General features: G+C 39.7%; 1 protein-coding gene across 1 annotated transcript in view; it reads left to right on the forward strand.

Moving 5' to 3' along the window:
* Positions 1 to 16,806, forward strand: part of ZNF131 (zinc finger protein 131) — a 42,208-nt gene that overhangs the window by 9,022 nt on the left and 16,380 nt on the right. Inside the window, exon 4 of the mRNA XM_023515015.1 lies at positions 6,447 to 6,591. Within this exon, the coding sequence (XP_023370783.1) occupies positions 6,447 to 6,591 (145 nt within the window). The remainder of the gene's footprint in view (positions 1 to 6,446; positions 6,592 to 16,806) is intronic.

Below are 16,806 nucleotides of genomic sequence, written 5' to 3' on the forward strand. Positions count from 1 at the left end.
GTTTGAACCTACCACCCTCGGTATATGGGGCCGGTGCCCTACTTACTGAGCCACAGCACTGCCTGGGCTCTTGCTTTTTGTTCAGGCTAGTCTCAAACTCATGAGCTCAAGCAATCCACCTACCTTAGCCACCCAGAGTGCTAGGATTACAGGTGTGAGCCACTGCGCCCAGCTGATAGGCTCCATGTTAACAATGTATGGCATATGGAGATTTCTTCAAAGATTGTCAACTGGCATTTGGATCTGTCTAGGAAAGCAAAGGAAAGATAATATAATCCTAATATATTTAAGATTCTTAGTGGTGTTAAAATTTTCTTGCTAAAACAATACAAATCCTTAACATGAGTTCCCCCAAGAGTTCAGCAAAGCCTTTCTGATAAAAATGCTAATAAAAGTCAAGATGTAGATTGGGAGAGGAAGCAGTAATTCACTCATCTTAGCACCAGAGAATACCTCAATGGGTAGGTAGATGCAAATATGAAAAAAAGGTTTGGTGTACTTTACAATTACAAACAAGATTGTGAACCTATAGTGAATTAGACTATGGATATTCAAACATTTCTAAGTAGGAAGGAAAAATATAAAATCTTTATCTTGTCAGCATCCTATTTAAAATTTTAAGATACTGGGTTTGATTCTTGTTTTATCATTTTGATAGATATACTTCATAGAGTTGTTATGGAGATTAAGTGAGTTACTAGTTTTAAAGTAGTTAGATCCACTTTTAATCACAAAACTTGTAAAGAAAAAAATGGAGTCATAAAAGCTTAATTTTGAAAATGACTTTAGCATTTATTGCTGCTATGTGGGCCTACAATTTAGGAAGTCCTATTAGGTATCTTGAGGTGAATGTACAGATAAAAATGATTTCCCTTAAGTAGCTTACAGTCAAGAGGTGTCACTAACTTACAGATATCAGAACAGGTAGAGTTGAGCTTGGGGGAAGTATTAAAAAATATTTTACTATTAAATCAAGAAGGAATAGAAAATGTAAACAGACCTATAACTGCTATGAAGATTGAATCAGTTGTCCAAAACCTTGCAACAAAGAAAAACCCAAGAGACTGATGGTTTCACTGATTAATTCAGCCATACATAAAGAAGAATTAATGTCAGTCCTTTTCAAACTCTTCAAAAAAACTGAAGAGAAAGGAATGCTTCCAAACTCATTTTGTGAGGCCACTATTAATCGTGATACCAAAGCAAGACAAAGACACCAAAAAAAACCTAGTATTACTTGTGAATATTGTAGATATAAAATCCTCAACAGAATACTAGCAAACAATCTAACAGCACATTAAAAGGATCATATACCATGACCAAGTTAGATTTATCCCTGCAATACAAGGATAGTTCAGCATACAAAAATCAATGTGATACACCACATTAACAGAATAAAGGATAAAATTTGCAAGTCATCTCAGTAGATGAAGAAAAAGCCTTGGTAGTCCCAGCTACTCGGACAGCTGAGGCAAGAGAACCGCCTAAGCCCAAGAGCTGGAGGTTGCTGTGAGCTTGTAATGCCATGGCACTCTACTGAAGGCGACAAAGTGATACTCTGTCTCTAGTAAAAAAAAAAAGAAAGAAAAAGCCTTGAAAATTTTATCTTTTCATAAGAACTTTGAATAAAGTCAGAATACAGGGAAATTATCTCAATGTATTAAAGGCCACGTGCTAAAAGCCCATAGCTAAAATCATACTCCATGGCAAAACCTGAAACATTTTACTCTAGGAAGAAGACAGGGATGCCCCCTCTCACCACTTTGATCAATATAGTTCTAGAAGTTCATGCCAGAGCAGTTAGGCAAGAAAAATAATTTTAAAATATCCAAATCAGAAAGGAAGAAGTCTCTGCAAATGATGCCTTATTTATGGAAAACTAAAGATTCCATAAAAACTATTAGAACTAATAAATGAATTCTGTAAGTTGTAGGATACAAAATCAAACAAAAATCAGATTTGTTTCTTGTTTCATACACTTACAATGAACTAGCCGAAATTTGAGAAAATAATTTTATTTATGTTAGCATCAAAAAGAACAAGACACCTAGGGATAAACTTAGCTAAGGAGGTGAATGACTTATATATTGAAAAATAGAAAGTATGAATGAAAGAAATTAAGGAAGACAAATGGAGGGACATTTTGTGTTCATAGATTAGGTTTAAATATTTTTTTTTAAGAGTTTGTCACCCTCAATAGAGCGCTGTGGCGTCATAGTTCATAGCAACCTCCAGCTCTTGGGCTTAGGCAATTCTCCTGCCTCAGCCTCCTGAGTAGCCAGGACTACAGGTCCCCCCCCTACAACACCTAGCAGTTTTTTTGTTAAAGTTTGACCCGGGCTGGGTTTGAACCTGCCACCCTCAGTTTATGGGGCCAGCACTCTACTCACTGAGCCACAGGTGCCATCCGTGGAAAGCTTAATATTGTTAAAATGTCCATGCAGGTTGAGCATCCCAACTTCGAAAATTTGAAACGCTCTATAAACTTTGAAACTATTTGACCACCAACATGACTCAAAGGAAATGATTATTGGAGCATTTTGGATTTCAGATTTGGGGTGCTCACCTAGTAATTATAATGAAGATATTACGAAGTCCAAAAACACTGTAGTCCCAAGCATTTTGGTTAAGAGGTACCCAGCCTATATTCAAGGTTGGATTCAGTACAATCCTTGTCAAAATCCTAATGGTGTTTTTTACAGAAATAGAAAAAGCAATTTTAAAATATATATGGAACCACAAGAGGCCATAAATAGCCAAATCAATCTTGTGAAAAAACAAAGTTGGAGGCATCAGACCCCTGATTTCAAAATATATTGCAGAGGTACAGTAATCCAAACAGTATGAGACTAGCATAAAGACAGATGTGCAAACCAATGGGAGCAGAATAGAAAGCCCAACTGTAAATCTTTGCGTAGTGTGATCAACTAATCTTTAAGAGTGCCAAGAATACATAATAGGAAAATGATAGTCTTTGTAATAAATGATACGGGGAGAACTGGACTATTCACATGTGAAAGAATAAAATTGAATTCCTTATTTTACATCATACAGAAAAATCAACTCAAAATGAATTAAAGACTTAAGATCCAAATCTCTCTATGTCCTGAAAAAATGTGTTAGGGAGGGGGACGGAGCTTCACGACATTGTTCTTGGCAGTGATTTCATGGATATGACATCAAAAGCACGAGCACTAACAACAAAAAAAAGACAGGTTGGACAACATCAAACTATAATGCTGCTTCACAGCCAACAGAACGAGTAAAAAGGCAACGTAAGGAATGAGTAAAGAAACTGCTACAACTCATAGTAAAAACAAACACAAAACTACCCAATTAAATGTGCTAGGAACTTGAATAGACATTTTTCCAAAGAAGACATACAGATGGCCAACAGCTGTATCAAAAAAATGCAGCATCACTAGTCATCAGGGAAATTGCAAGTTAAAACCATAGTGAAGTATCATCTTACACCTGTCAGGTTGGCTATTATTCCTCCCCCCCACAAAAAAAAAACCCACAAGCATTGGTGAGGATGTAGAGAACTGAAATCCTTGCACACTTTTGCCAGGAATGGACACAGCCACTATGGAAAACAGTATGGAGGTTCCTCAAAAAATTAAGAGAGTGCCATATGATTCAGCAGTTTTGCTCTGGGCATGTATCCAAAAGAAGTGAAATCAGGAGTTCAATATTTTAGTGTTCCAGTGTTCATTGCAGCACAATAATATTTATAGTAGCAAAAATGTGGAAACAACCTAAATGCCTGTGAACTGATAAAGGAAATATGGTATGCAATAAAATATTATTCAGCCTTTAAAAAGAAGGAAATCCTGCCATATGTGTCTGACAGTATGGATGAACCTTGAAGATGTTATGCTGAGTGAAATGAGCTGGACAAACACTGCACATTTCCATTTATATAAGGAATCTGAAATAATCACTTTCATTTACATGAATTATCTAAAATAGTCAAATTCATAGAAATGAAGAGTGGAATAGCCATTACCGGGAAAGGGGAAATGAAGAGTTGCTAATTATTGGGTCTAAAGCTTCATTCAGGAGAGATGAATAAACACTAGAGGTCTGCTATGCAACATTGTATCTGTAGTCATCAATAATGTTCACTTAAAAAGTTGTTATGGTAGATCTCATATTCTTTTTTTTTTTTTTTTTTTTAAAGGCAGAGTCTCACTGTGTTGCCCTTGGTAGAGTGCTGTGGTGTCACAGCTCACAACAACCTCATGCTCTTGGGCTTAAGCGATTCTCTTGCCTCAGCCTCCCAAGTAGTTGGGACTACAGGTGCCTGCCGCAATGCTCAGCTACTTTTTTGTTGCAGTGCCACCTTCGGTATATGGGGTCAGTTACCCTACTCACTGAGTCACAGGCACTGCCCAGATCTCAGATTACTACAATAAAAAAAAGTTTCATTGAAATTGTGGCATTAGGATAGGACCTTTACAAGTGATAAGATGTGCATAGCCAGAGATAAAATGATCATGTATTCAAAAAAGAGTGTTAATAAAGGAAAGGAAGCTACTAGTGCAAGGTTTTATTGGGAAATAACAGGTAGTGTGTCTCAGCCATTTAAAAAAAAAAAAAAAAGCCGGCCTGGCCGGGGTAGTGGCTAACACCTGTAATCCCATCACTCTGGGAGGCTGAGGCCTGTGGATTGCTTGAGCTCAGGAGTTTGAGGCTAGCCTGAACAAGATCGAGACCTTGTCTGGGCATTGTGGCGGATGCCTGTAGTCTCAACTACTTGAGAGGCTGAGGCAAGAGGGGTGCTTGCCCTAGAGTTTGAGGTTGCTGTGAGCTGTGACACCATAGCACTCTATCAGGGACAAGAAAATGAGACTCTGTCTCCAAAAAAAAAAAAAAATTGGCAAACCAATACCTTTCGTAACAACCTGGACAGCACAGGAGACCATTCCTAAGTGAAGTATTATAGGAATTAACAAACACTACATGTGCTCACTTTTAAAATGTAATTAAATGATCAACATGCATGTGTATGTATCGTAATAAATTCAATGGAAATCAAATGGAAAGGGGGAATGAGTAAATTCGCACCTAATGAGGCACAACACACACTTTTGGGGGGGGGGTTAAACACAATAATTCCCTAGATTCAAACTGTACAAAAGTAATGCATGTAACCCTGTAATATTCTGAAATCTTAAAAATTTAAACAAATTCTATAGTGTGTGTTTGTGATTTAAAATTTGGAAAGGTAAATAGAAAAATACTATGAAAGACTTGGAAATAGGGTGGCATGGGTGGCTCGGTGCGTAGGGTGTCAGACCCATATTCTATTCAAGTTCCTAACACATTTAATTGGGTAGTTTTATGTTTGTTTTTACTATGAGTTGTGGCAGTTTCTTATGTTTGGGGGGAACTAACCCCTTATTGGATATTTCAAACCCAGCCCTGGCCAAACTGCAACAAAAAAATAGCCAGGAGTTGTGGCGGGGCACCTGTAGTCCCAGCTGCTCGGGAGGCTGAGGCAAGAGAATTGCTTAAGCCCAGGAGCTAAGAGGTTGCTGTGATACCACAGCATTCTACCAAGGGTAATAAAGTGAGACTCTCTCTACAAAAAAAAAAAAAAGACTTGGAAATAAAATCATAGGAGTACAGAATTTTATTTGATAAGATGTGGAAAGCTGTTGAAAATTTTGGAGCTGGCTCGGCACCTATAGCTCAACCGGCAAAGGCGCCAGCCATGTACACCTAAGGTGGCGGGTTCGAATCCCCAGCCCGGACCCGCCAAACAACAATGATGGCTGCAACCAAAAAATAGCCGGGCGCTGTGGCGGGCGCCTGTGGTCCCAGCTACTTGGGAGGTAGAGGCAGGAGACTCGCTTGAGCCCAGGAGTTGGAGGTTGCTGTGAGCTGTGATGCCACGGCACTCTGTCCAGGGGGACAGCTTGAGGCTCTGTCTCAAAAAAATAAATAAAAAAAAAAGAAAATTTTGGAGCTGAGTTGGCATAACTGTAGAATCTCCCTTGCAAGAAATGTAGGATGTCTGACATGTAGTAGAGGTTGATAACCCAAAGGACTGTAACAAACTAATTGACATACAGAGGTGATCACCATAACGAACTAGGCCTACTATATTGGTACATACACGTGGTGCATGTCCAGTCTGAAAATTAGGTTACCTTGAAAGTGGTCATTGTAGGCAAATAGTCAACTATGGAGGTTCTACTGTATTTGAGTGATCTTACTATTCCATAAGAGCCTTTGAAAATCTTTAGGAAAAATCTTGGTTTGCTAGGAGCATTGTAATTTGACTACAATGTTATGATGTTAATGAGAATTCTTACAGGAAATAATTTTTAAAAGTGACAAATACTAATCAAGTTCTAAGCACTGTACTTTTCTTTTTTTACTAAATAGTATAAGATTTGAATCAATGTGAATTATCCTAATGTGTGTCATCTTTACAGGTGTCAGTAAAATGGCCTTTCGTCATTTAATTGAGTTCACATATACAGCAAAATTAATGATACAAGGAGAAGAAGAAGCCAATGACGTATGGAAAGCAGCAGAGTTTCTACAAATGCTAGAAGCTATCAAAGCACTTGAAGTCAGGTAATTACTTACTTCTTTTTGTTATTATTTTGAGACAGTCTCACTATTTCACCCTCAGTAGAGTGCCACAGTTCTCAGCAACATCAAACTCTTGGGCTTAAGCGATTCTCTTGCCTTAGCCTCCCAAGTATCTGGGACTTTAGGCACCCACCACAACATCTGGCTATTTTTTTGTTGCAGTTGTCATTGTTGTTTTAGCAGATCCAGGCTGGGCTTGAACCTGCCAGCTTTGGTGTATATGACTGGCACCCTTCTCACTGAGCTACAGGCACGGAGCCAATTATTTCTTTAATGACGTGCAGTTAGTCATATTCAGTCATGTTCACTATGTTAGTCAAGAATTTATAGTATGCTTCACACCATAAAGAACTGATGTTTTGAAATTAAAAATGTTTAAGGATATAGAAACATTCTTCTGGATACTTCCTGTTCTTTCGCTTGTATTTGATTTTTTTATGTAAAATAAAATTAACATCTTCAGTATCTTTTAAAATAAAGTAGAGGTGCAACTCTTTAAGAAGTTCTTCTGGATCCTTGTAAACTATTTTGTAGGCATCAAGTTGTTAGTGTTTTTTACTGAACCTTATTTTTCAGAGGCTTTGGCTTACAAAGATTAATAAAGTACTGTCTAAAATTCAGTAAGGAAATTGGAAAGATAAAGTACATAGGCCAGGTGTGGGAATAAAGACATTATCAGTCAAATTAGAAATGTGATAACTAAAATGGTATGCCATTTATGTCTGTCTATATACTTGGTAAATGGGCTAAATATAGCCCTAGTTTTGAAGCTCCTAGCGCAGAGAAAAAGAAAAAAAGTATTCAATTACGTAATTTGTTAAAAGATGAGAACAAATCAGTTGCCAAATATCCATCTCTACCATTAAAACATAGAATTTCTCTTAGGAGGTAATAAGAAAACATTAAAGAATAAATATATTGAACAAAGTCCTTGGCATCTTTACTTAATGAATAATAGCAGTGTGGTGTAGTGACTAAGAATAAGAGCTTTGGAGTCAGTCTCCCTAAGTTAGTATTGTAGATCTATAACTGTGTGGCCTTAATGAAGTTACTCAAGCCTTCACTCAACTCACTGTCCACGTCTGTCCCATGGGGGTAATGATGATACTTTCTAAATCAGATTATTTGTGAGGATTAAATCATGCGTGTAAAGTGTTTAGCATGGTGTCTGTCACATAGTATTCTAAATGTGAGCCATTGTTACCTTCTGTTACTGTTTTTTGTATTCTCTCTCAATATTGATAATTGACTTGATACCAAAGCACAGATCGGTAAAAATCCTTTCACATGGGGGCAGAAGAAATATTTGAACTGTAATGGTCCGTAAAGTTTGGTGACAGATTAAACTTCTGATAAGAGCATGGTGTGCATATATGCTTGGACACTTAGCACCTGGTGTTCATGGAAGCATTTGTGAGTGGATAAATGGATGCTAGTCAAAACCAGATCAATACTCTCCTGCAGAGAGAGACCTGAATGTGGATAGCAACATGGAGGTTTGTGCTGAGGATATATATGTGGTTAGGACATCTCTTTTCAAAAATAAGGGGACTGTATATATGGGGCAGTATCCGGTTTGTAGTTAAAATCTTAGATGAGAACCTTCTGAAAAAATCTTTTGTGTGGCCTCTTTGTTGCTTATGGTAGTGAGAGGTATTTCACTATAGAGAAAGTTCTTGGTAACAGACTAGTGGAACATACTCTGACAGTGGCCTCTGTTGATTTGAGAGGCATTTGAGTTCACATCTATAATCATTGGGAGATGAAGGTAAGAGCAAGTGAGTATAGTTGTTTTCCTAGGCCCTTTAAAACCTTTTAAAGGGTTTTTGGTAAGACTGTGATCCCTACAGCAATTGCAAACATTATGGCTTTTCAGTATAAATACTGTAGCGTGTTGAATTATGCTCTGAAGAACTCCTTTGGAAACAGGAAGACAGAAAGACAGCAGTACTACATATTGGCTTTTTGTAATACATTGTCTGAGCTTTTACAGGGATAGTTTCCATTGACTTTTTCCCTGTGTTTGAGCTGTACTTTACTTTTCCTTTCCTTTCTTATCGAAAATTGAATATTTTAAATAATACATCAATGCTGATATTGAACACTAGTATGTTCTCAGTCTTTCCCCCAGCCCGTCTCTCACATACATGGTTTGTTGTTGTTGTTTAGTGACTTTTCCTGCACTAATTTTGTAAAGTTTGTGTTCTTTCTGTGTGGCCATTGAAGTCTCTGCACCCCTAGCTGATTGGACAGAAATTTTCTTAAATGTTTTAAGTAGTAAGTCTCCATGCCTTTTGGGGGAGCTCTCTATGTTGTAACTTTAGCCTTCTTTACCTCTTGTATGCACAGAACCTCAAGGTCAGACAGAGATAACAGCTTTCTTGGGTGTGTATGTAGCCCTGCACATGGGCATGGCCTTCTAGGTTCCCTGGAATATATGAGAGCTTTTCAAAGCCACTCAAGAAAATCTCATTTTTCCAGTTTTTTCTTTTTAAAGTCTTTTTTAGTTTCTTTCTTTCTTTCTTTCTTTCTTTTTTTTATTTTTTTTGAGACAGAGCCTCAGCTGTCACCCTGGGTAGAGTGCCATGGCTTCACTGCTCACAGCAACCCCCAACTCCTGGGCTCAAGCGAGTCTCCTGCCTCAGCCTCCCAAGTAGCTGGGACCACAGACGCCTGCCACAACGCCTGGCTATTTTTTGGTTGCAGCCATTATTGTTGTTTGGCAGGCTTGGGCTGGATTCGAACCCGTCACCTTAGGTGTATGTGGCTGGCACCTTAGCCACTTGAGCCACAGGCGCCGAGCCTACCTCTATACTTTAAAAGACCGAAAAGAAACCAAGAAAAAACTGAGAAAAAAAAAAAAAAAGGAACCATACTTTTCATTGTAAGTTTTTTTTTGTTTTTCATTTTGTCATTTTTTCTAGTGTCATTCAAAAGGTGTATTTACATTATATTCCAAAAATAATTCCATACTGCAAATCTGAGCACCTTATATACTTTATGTATTTGCATGAGTTCCACAATAACCTTCCCAAGCAGTGTAGAGTTGCTTTAAGCAATTTAACCACAGCTCTTTCCTAAATTCTAAGGTTCTCATACTGGATTTCAGGCTACTATCAATACAACTTACAGTAGCAGGAGGTGGCCACCATACAATAATGACCTTAACACATTGCCACACTAGAAAAAGATTTTTTCCTTGGGGTCATGGTCTTTTATTATGAAAAGTAGAATAAAAACTTCGAAAACAAAAACAATCCTTTCTAGTATAATGAAAAATGTTTATTTTTTATTCCTTTCTGTCCATGAGTTATGCTACACTAGAATCAATTTTTACATTGCACACCATGTAAGTTGTATGTGGCTCACAACACACTTACTGATTTACTTCTGAGAATTGAGTCTTATGTCATTCGTAGTATTTATGTCTAGAGTGAACTTTGGGTTGGTGCTGGATGATGTCCTCTATACCCTACAGTGTAAAGATGCTTGCAGCATTAAGAAGAGCCACTGCATTTTCTTCCATTTTGAGAGTGGTTCTGAAGACTGATTTTTTTTTTTTTTTTTTAAACAGGGTCTTGTTCTATTGCCCAGGCGAGAATACAGTGGCATCATTATAGCTCAATTCAGCCTCAAACTCCTAGGCTCAAGCATTCCTTCTGCCTCAGCCTTCTGAGTATCTGGGACTACAGGTGTACACCATTGTGCCTGGCAAATATTTTATAGAGACAAGATCTCAACCATGTTGCTCAGAATGATCTTGAACTCCTGGTTTCAAGTAATCCCTTTTCCTCAGTCTCCCAAAGTGCAGGGATTACAGGTGTGAGCCACTATTCCCAGCCTGGAAGACAGATTATTAATATCCCTCTCTACTTTATACTTTTCTGGTGCCTAAGATGTTATTTCCCCAGGTGCCAGGGTTGTTGCCCCCTTTCACTTTTTTTCCAGTCATCCCCTCCTCTTACCCAGAACTTTAATGTGAAATGATCAGGTAAAAGAGAGACAAGATTATATTTATAAATCATAGAGACCTATAATATCTCTTATTTTGGCTCACTTGGGCCATCATAAGTGTACCTACCAAGAAGTGTCTTCAACCAAGTTGTCAGTATTCTTATAAAATGATGTCAGTTGATCAAAAGAATTCAGATGGCTGAAGTAGAATGAAGCTAGAATCTCCTAAGCCCATTTCCCATCAGGCTGTCACCTGGAAGAGGTACCAAACAGGTTGTTCCAGGATCATTAGGGAAAGGAAAAGGATCATGTTCAAGAATGTTTAGGACAGAACCCTAAATTTTCCAATTAGGTTTAAATAACTTCCCATGCCTTTTGTCTTTTGGGGGTGTTTTATTTCAAAATATTAGGGGGAGTATACATGTTTCGTTTACATACTTTGTTTTTGTACAAGTAGGACCAAAGTAATAAGTTGCTCTTTACTCAGGTAGTATGCCCAGGAAGCAGCTAAGAAGAGATCCCTTGCTGGGGACAGCTAAATTCAACAACCAAATTGCCTTACTCAGATATTTGGACAAGGAGGAAGTGAGGGAAGTAGAGTCAGAAATCTTTGAGTTGGTATTTGAGAAGGCAAATGCAATGTTCTACAGTATCAGTATCTGTGGATGATAGAGAACATAAAAAGTCCATTAGTACCTTGACTGATAGTCATTACTGACTAGCTTTTGTGATAAAAGGTGCACCATTATCAGACTGTAGATGGTTCAAGAGGCTGAACATATGACATAGCTTAGTTTTAGGGACCACAGTGGTGCAGCCAGAACCAGTGGATTAGATTGGAACAACAACAGTGTTATCTGAAAAAGTATCGATGATGAAGCACCACTGATGGCCCTGAGATAGAATCAAAGGTCCAGTCAAAGATACAGTTCTGTGTGACATGGCTCCTTTACTGTGAAACAGTTATATATGTCCCAAGTCTGGCATTCAGTAGCTAACTTCTACATCAGAAATATAAGATCTTTTACTTTATGCCCATTCTGTGATAATGGATGTATTACCATGTCTAGGATAATATTAGATCTAGACGTCATTGGTGGCAGTCTGTACAGTGCAGATTTGATAAGCAGCTTGATTCCAGTTGGTCTTATTAGGGAACAAGCTTTTATCATGGGCATCTAAATAAGTGACCTGGATGGTTTTTGGAAACAGCTGCTATTTTTTCGATAGTTGTGACCCCAGAAGTAAGTGTCTTTAATCTGCCAAGTCTTCCCAAGGAGTAAGTGTAACTGACTACTGGTGACAATCCAAGAGTTAGTAAAAATATAATACAGTTAATTTGGGGGAATGTTGGCCAAAGCAATGAGGACAGCCTCAAGTTCTGTCTACTGAGCAGAATGACCATTCCTGCTTTTGGTTTTCATTGTTGGTACGAAGGTCGAGTACCTGCAGGTGTCCAGTGAACACCATCAAGTTTCAAACAAACCAGTGAAATAAGAGCTCCATCAACCTAGTGATTTGGCTTTAGACTGTCACTTTTTCATGATTTAAAGCCAAGAAAGCTAACTACTTTATTAAATACATCATTTCTCTTTGACAAGTGACACTTAAACTGGGCACTTCTTACTTTCTTAGTCATAAAGTCTGAGTTGACTCACCCAAATGGGAATATCAGGCTGGAGAACCTCAAGGTCTCCATGGATCAAGCATCACTTTCAAGAAGATCTCAACAGAAAGCTAATTGTTTTTAAAGGTACTGTACCTTTTAGCTGTGTCAGAGGTCAATAAGTCCAAAACCCAAAGAATAATCTGAAAAAGCATCAGTCTGGGAGACTTGTAAGTCTAAGGAGTCGTTAGGGTTGTGGGGCCCCAGTGGTAAAGACCATGCTACAGTTGGATGGACAACTTCGAACGTAGCATGTTGGTTGAAGGCTGCTGATTTGCAGATTAGTTGATTTAAAAAAGGAGAAAGCAAAATACGTAAGTGAGGCACGTACTGTCTAGTACCCAAAAAAGTCCAATATAGGATGTTAGGCCTCATTTTTTGGTAAGAAAAGGATTCATGAAGAATTGTTATTTCCATGACTGCTGGATGGATTAAGTATTTTGAATCTACTTGTGTAGACCAAAAAACATAACTCAGTGAGTAGACCCTGAATTTGGTTGAGGTTTATCGGCAGCCACAGCTGTGGTAATACTGAAGTCCAGTCCTTTGAGACAGTCTTCTGGCTTGCTGGTCAACAGGACATGATCAATGTAACAGAGATGCTCTGCACTAAATCCTGGTTGTACTACTAGTGGCAAATATCAGAGGGATTCCACTGTTGTACTGTCTTTTCACCAGAAAGGGTGATCCTTCCTGGTACTTAGGGCATGAGGAAGTGTAAATGTACTTTCTATTACTGTGTCAGATGTCACAGCAATGACAGTATACGTAGAATCAGCTCCACCACAAAGTCAGGAGAGCCTCCCTTTCCTGCTATGAACCAAAACTCCCATCAGCTCAAAGCAAATGCTTCTTTTTATAGAACCATATAGAATGGTGAGTTGGACACCTGAATCCAACAGAGCCATGGAAGTTTTAGTCCTTACCCTTCCTGAGTTTGCTCCAGGATACTTGGGTGAGTATATATTGCCTTCCGTCCTCATTGGAAACAGAAAATTTGGCTTCCCTCTTAGTTATCTTTCTCTTTAAAGCAGCTGAAGTCAGAGTGGACAGGAATGGGGAGAGACAGGGAGTAGAGAAGGAAGAGGTGTGAAGGAAAAAAAATGACTATGCCAATAAGCAGGGTACATTTACTTTTGGTTTTAAACAGCATGAAAGCTATATGTGGCTCAACTAAACATACCTCCATTGTTTTCTGACCAGAGAGACCTCAATCAGAACAAAGTCATCACTACTGACACTTATTTCAGATTTAGAGACTCCTTGATTCAGCAGCCCCCTCTGTGTTGCTTTCTACTTAGGGTTATGAGAGTTATGCCTGTTGACTTGACCTCTGGTTTGACCTGTACAGTGGTAACTAAGAATACACCTTAATTCTGGACATTTGCTTAATTTTAGATATTATTGTGCTTTTGTTTGAATTTAACATAAAGGTAAAGAGGCTTTTCAGTAAATTTACCACCAGAATTTATATTACTTTGGGTTCTTTTTTTATTTCCCACTGACTCATCTTCATCAGCATTATAAACCCGATTGGACAGGAATACTCTCAGTAGTCAATGCCTCATGTGTGATTCCCAAAAGAGTTTTCTTTTTTTTTTTGGTAGAGACAGAGTTTCACTTTATTGCCCTCTGTAGAGTGCTATGACGTCACATATCTCACAGCATCCTCCAGCTCCTAGGCTTAAACGGTTCTATTACCTCAGCCTCCTGAGTAGCTGGGACTGCAGGTTCCCACCACAACTCCTGGCTATTTTTTTGTTGCAGTTTAGCCGGGGCCAGGTTTGAACCAGCCACCCTCGTTATATGTGGCCAGCGCCCTAACCACTGAGCTATAGGTGCCCCCCCCCCCCCATAAGAGTTTTCTAAAGGACATCTCTCCAAGAGAGCCAAAGCACCCTTAGTGTAGCCAGGACCCACTGAAAAAATTGTTGGACCTTTTACTTTCATCTGCAAATGGATCCAGGGTGGGCATGATAGACTGCAGCAGTGACTTTGTCCTAAGATGGCCCAGGTGTTGCCATTCTTCCTTGACAGGCAGTATGTTGCCCCTTCATTTCCCACGTGGGAAGGCAGAGTTATTTTGTTGTTAAAGAGAAAGGGTCTTGCTGTGTTGCCCAGCCAGGAGTGCAGTTGTGTGATCTAGCTCACTGTAACCTTGAACTCCTGGCCTCAAGAGATCTTTCTCACCTCAGCATCCCACATAGTATGACTACAGGCCTCCAGGCATTCACTACCACATCCAGCTAATTTTGTTTGTAGAGACAGGGTCTGTTGCCCATGCTGGTCTGGAACTCCTGGCCTCAGGCAGTCCTCCCTTCTTGGCTTCCCAAAGCGCTAGGATTACAGATGTGTACCATTTTACAGACCCAAAGTTCTAATAACTCACCTGGTTTCTCTTCATAGCAATTGCACATTTCCTTTTCATACTCATTGTAGGTGCCTGTGATTGTAACTTGTCTAAGAAGGCAGAACCTTTCTGCCCAGCTTCCCATTCCCATTTAGTCTTAGTATAGTTCCTACCATGGAGCAGATTTTCGTCTGCCTACCTATCAGATTAGTAGGAATGTTTCCCTTCCCCCACAGCAGAGTTCACAGTAACCAGGGTGCCATTCCAGTTACTGGTGCTTGAACTTGTTCATCCCCTGGAACTACCTTCCCAGTTTTTTTTATTTTTTTCATTAGTAGATGTTTTTGTTGGGGCTACCATAATAAATTACCACTAAGTGGCTTAAAATGACAGAAAATGTATTATCTCTCAGTTTGGGGGGCTAGAAGTCTGAAATCAGAATGTTCATAGGGCCATGATCACTTCAGAGACTCTAAGGGAGGATTCTTCTGGCCACTTTTTAGCTTCTGGTAGGTCAGGGTATTCCTTGCCTTATGATAGCAGAACTTCAGTCTCTGCTTCTGTCCTCACATTGCCATCTTCCCTCTGTCTCTCTTTGGCTTTCTCCTCTCTGTGTCTGGATTTCATCCTTGTTGAGATACCAGTTGTATTGCATTAATGCCCACCTTAATGATGACTGCATCTTAATTATATGCAAAGACTGTTTCCAAATCAGGTCACATCCACAGGTATTAGTGGCTGAAATTTTAGCATATCTTTGCTGGGGGTTGTGGGGCAGCAGAGGAGATGCAGCACGACCTATAACAATAGATAAGAAAGTAATGGGCTCAGTGCCTGTGGCTCAGGTGGCTAAGGCGCCAGCCACATACACCTAAGGTGGTGGTTCAAATCCAGCCTGGGCCCGCCAAAAACAACAATGATGGCTGCAACCAAAAAGCCCGGCGTGTGGCGGGTGCCTGTGGTCCCAGCTACTTGGGAGGCTGAGGCAGGAGACTCTTGAGCCCAGGATTTGGAGGTTGCTGTGAGCTGTGATGCCACGGCACTCTACCCAGGTACCCAGGGGGATAGCTTGAGGCTCTGTCTTTAAAAAAAAAAAAAAATGGACTATTGCCTTGTTTGCTCAACGTGTTTACCATCAGTTCTAGTGGGACTTCCCTCACATCCTGTTAATTGCTCTGTGATACCTTATCCTTTCTCTTCCAGACAGCCTTACCTTTTTTCAGCATCCTATTCTCATTATCAAAAAACTGGCAAGAACTGTGAAGGATCTGAGATTTTACCCTCGTTGGAAGCCAACATTATCCTGCCATGGTATCATGGATGCTGGTAGTAGATATAATACTTCTGAGTCAGAAGGAAAGGCTTTTATTACTGTCAGCATAACAAGTAGTATAAGTTTTATATTTGTACCAGTTTTACCTTCCTCTAAAATCCCACAGGGCTGATGTAGAACGGCCTAAACAAATGCTGTACAATGACTGACTGATACCACAGTTGAAGAATATCCAGCTTAGGAAACTCAAATCTTTTTTTTTTAGAGACAGAGTCTTACTTTATTGCCCTCGGTAGAGTGTATGGTGTCACACAGCTCATAGTAACCTCCATCTCCTAGGCTTAGGCAATTCTCTTGCCTCAGCTTCCCCAGTAGCTGGGACCACAGGCACCTGCCACAACGCCCGACTGTTTTTTTGTTGCAGTTTGGCTGGGGCCAGGTTTGAACCCACCACCCTTGGTATATGGGGTCAGCGCCCTACTTACTGAGCCACAGGTGCCTCCCCAGGGAACCCAAATCTTTCATAATGGGCTATAAGCAAACCTGCCTCACCTTTGCCTCAGAGAGGGGCATTATCTTTATTATATTGTACAGTAAATAAGTCTGTTCTAAACAAATCTGCCCTCTACTGTACTATACTATAAACATCCTTGAAAAGTATGAAGCAGGGGGCAGTGCCTGTGGCTCAGTGAGTAGGGTGCCAGCCCCATATACCAAGGGTGGCGGGTTCAAACCCAGCCCCCGCCAAACTGCAACAGAAAACAGCCAGGCATTGTGATGGGCGCCTGTGGTCCCAGCTACTCAGGAGGCTGAGGCAGGAGAATCAGCTAAGCCCAGGAGTTGGAGGTTGCTGTGAGCTGTGACACCACTGCACTCTACTGAGGGCGACAAAGTGAAACTCTGTCTCTTTAAACAAAAAAAAAAAGTATGAAGCAAAAACTTTTGGTTTATAAG

This window comes from Otolemur garnettii, unplaced genomic scaffold, assembly GCF_000181295.1.
Source record: "Otolemur garnettii isolate 467f Iridium unplaced genomic scaffold, OtoGar3 scaffold00063, whole genome shotgun sequence".
Classification (NCBI taxonomy): domain Eukaryota; kingdom Metazoa; phylum Chordata; class Mammalia; order Primates; family Galagidae; genus Otolemur; species Otolemur garnettii.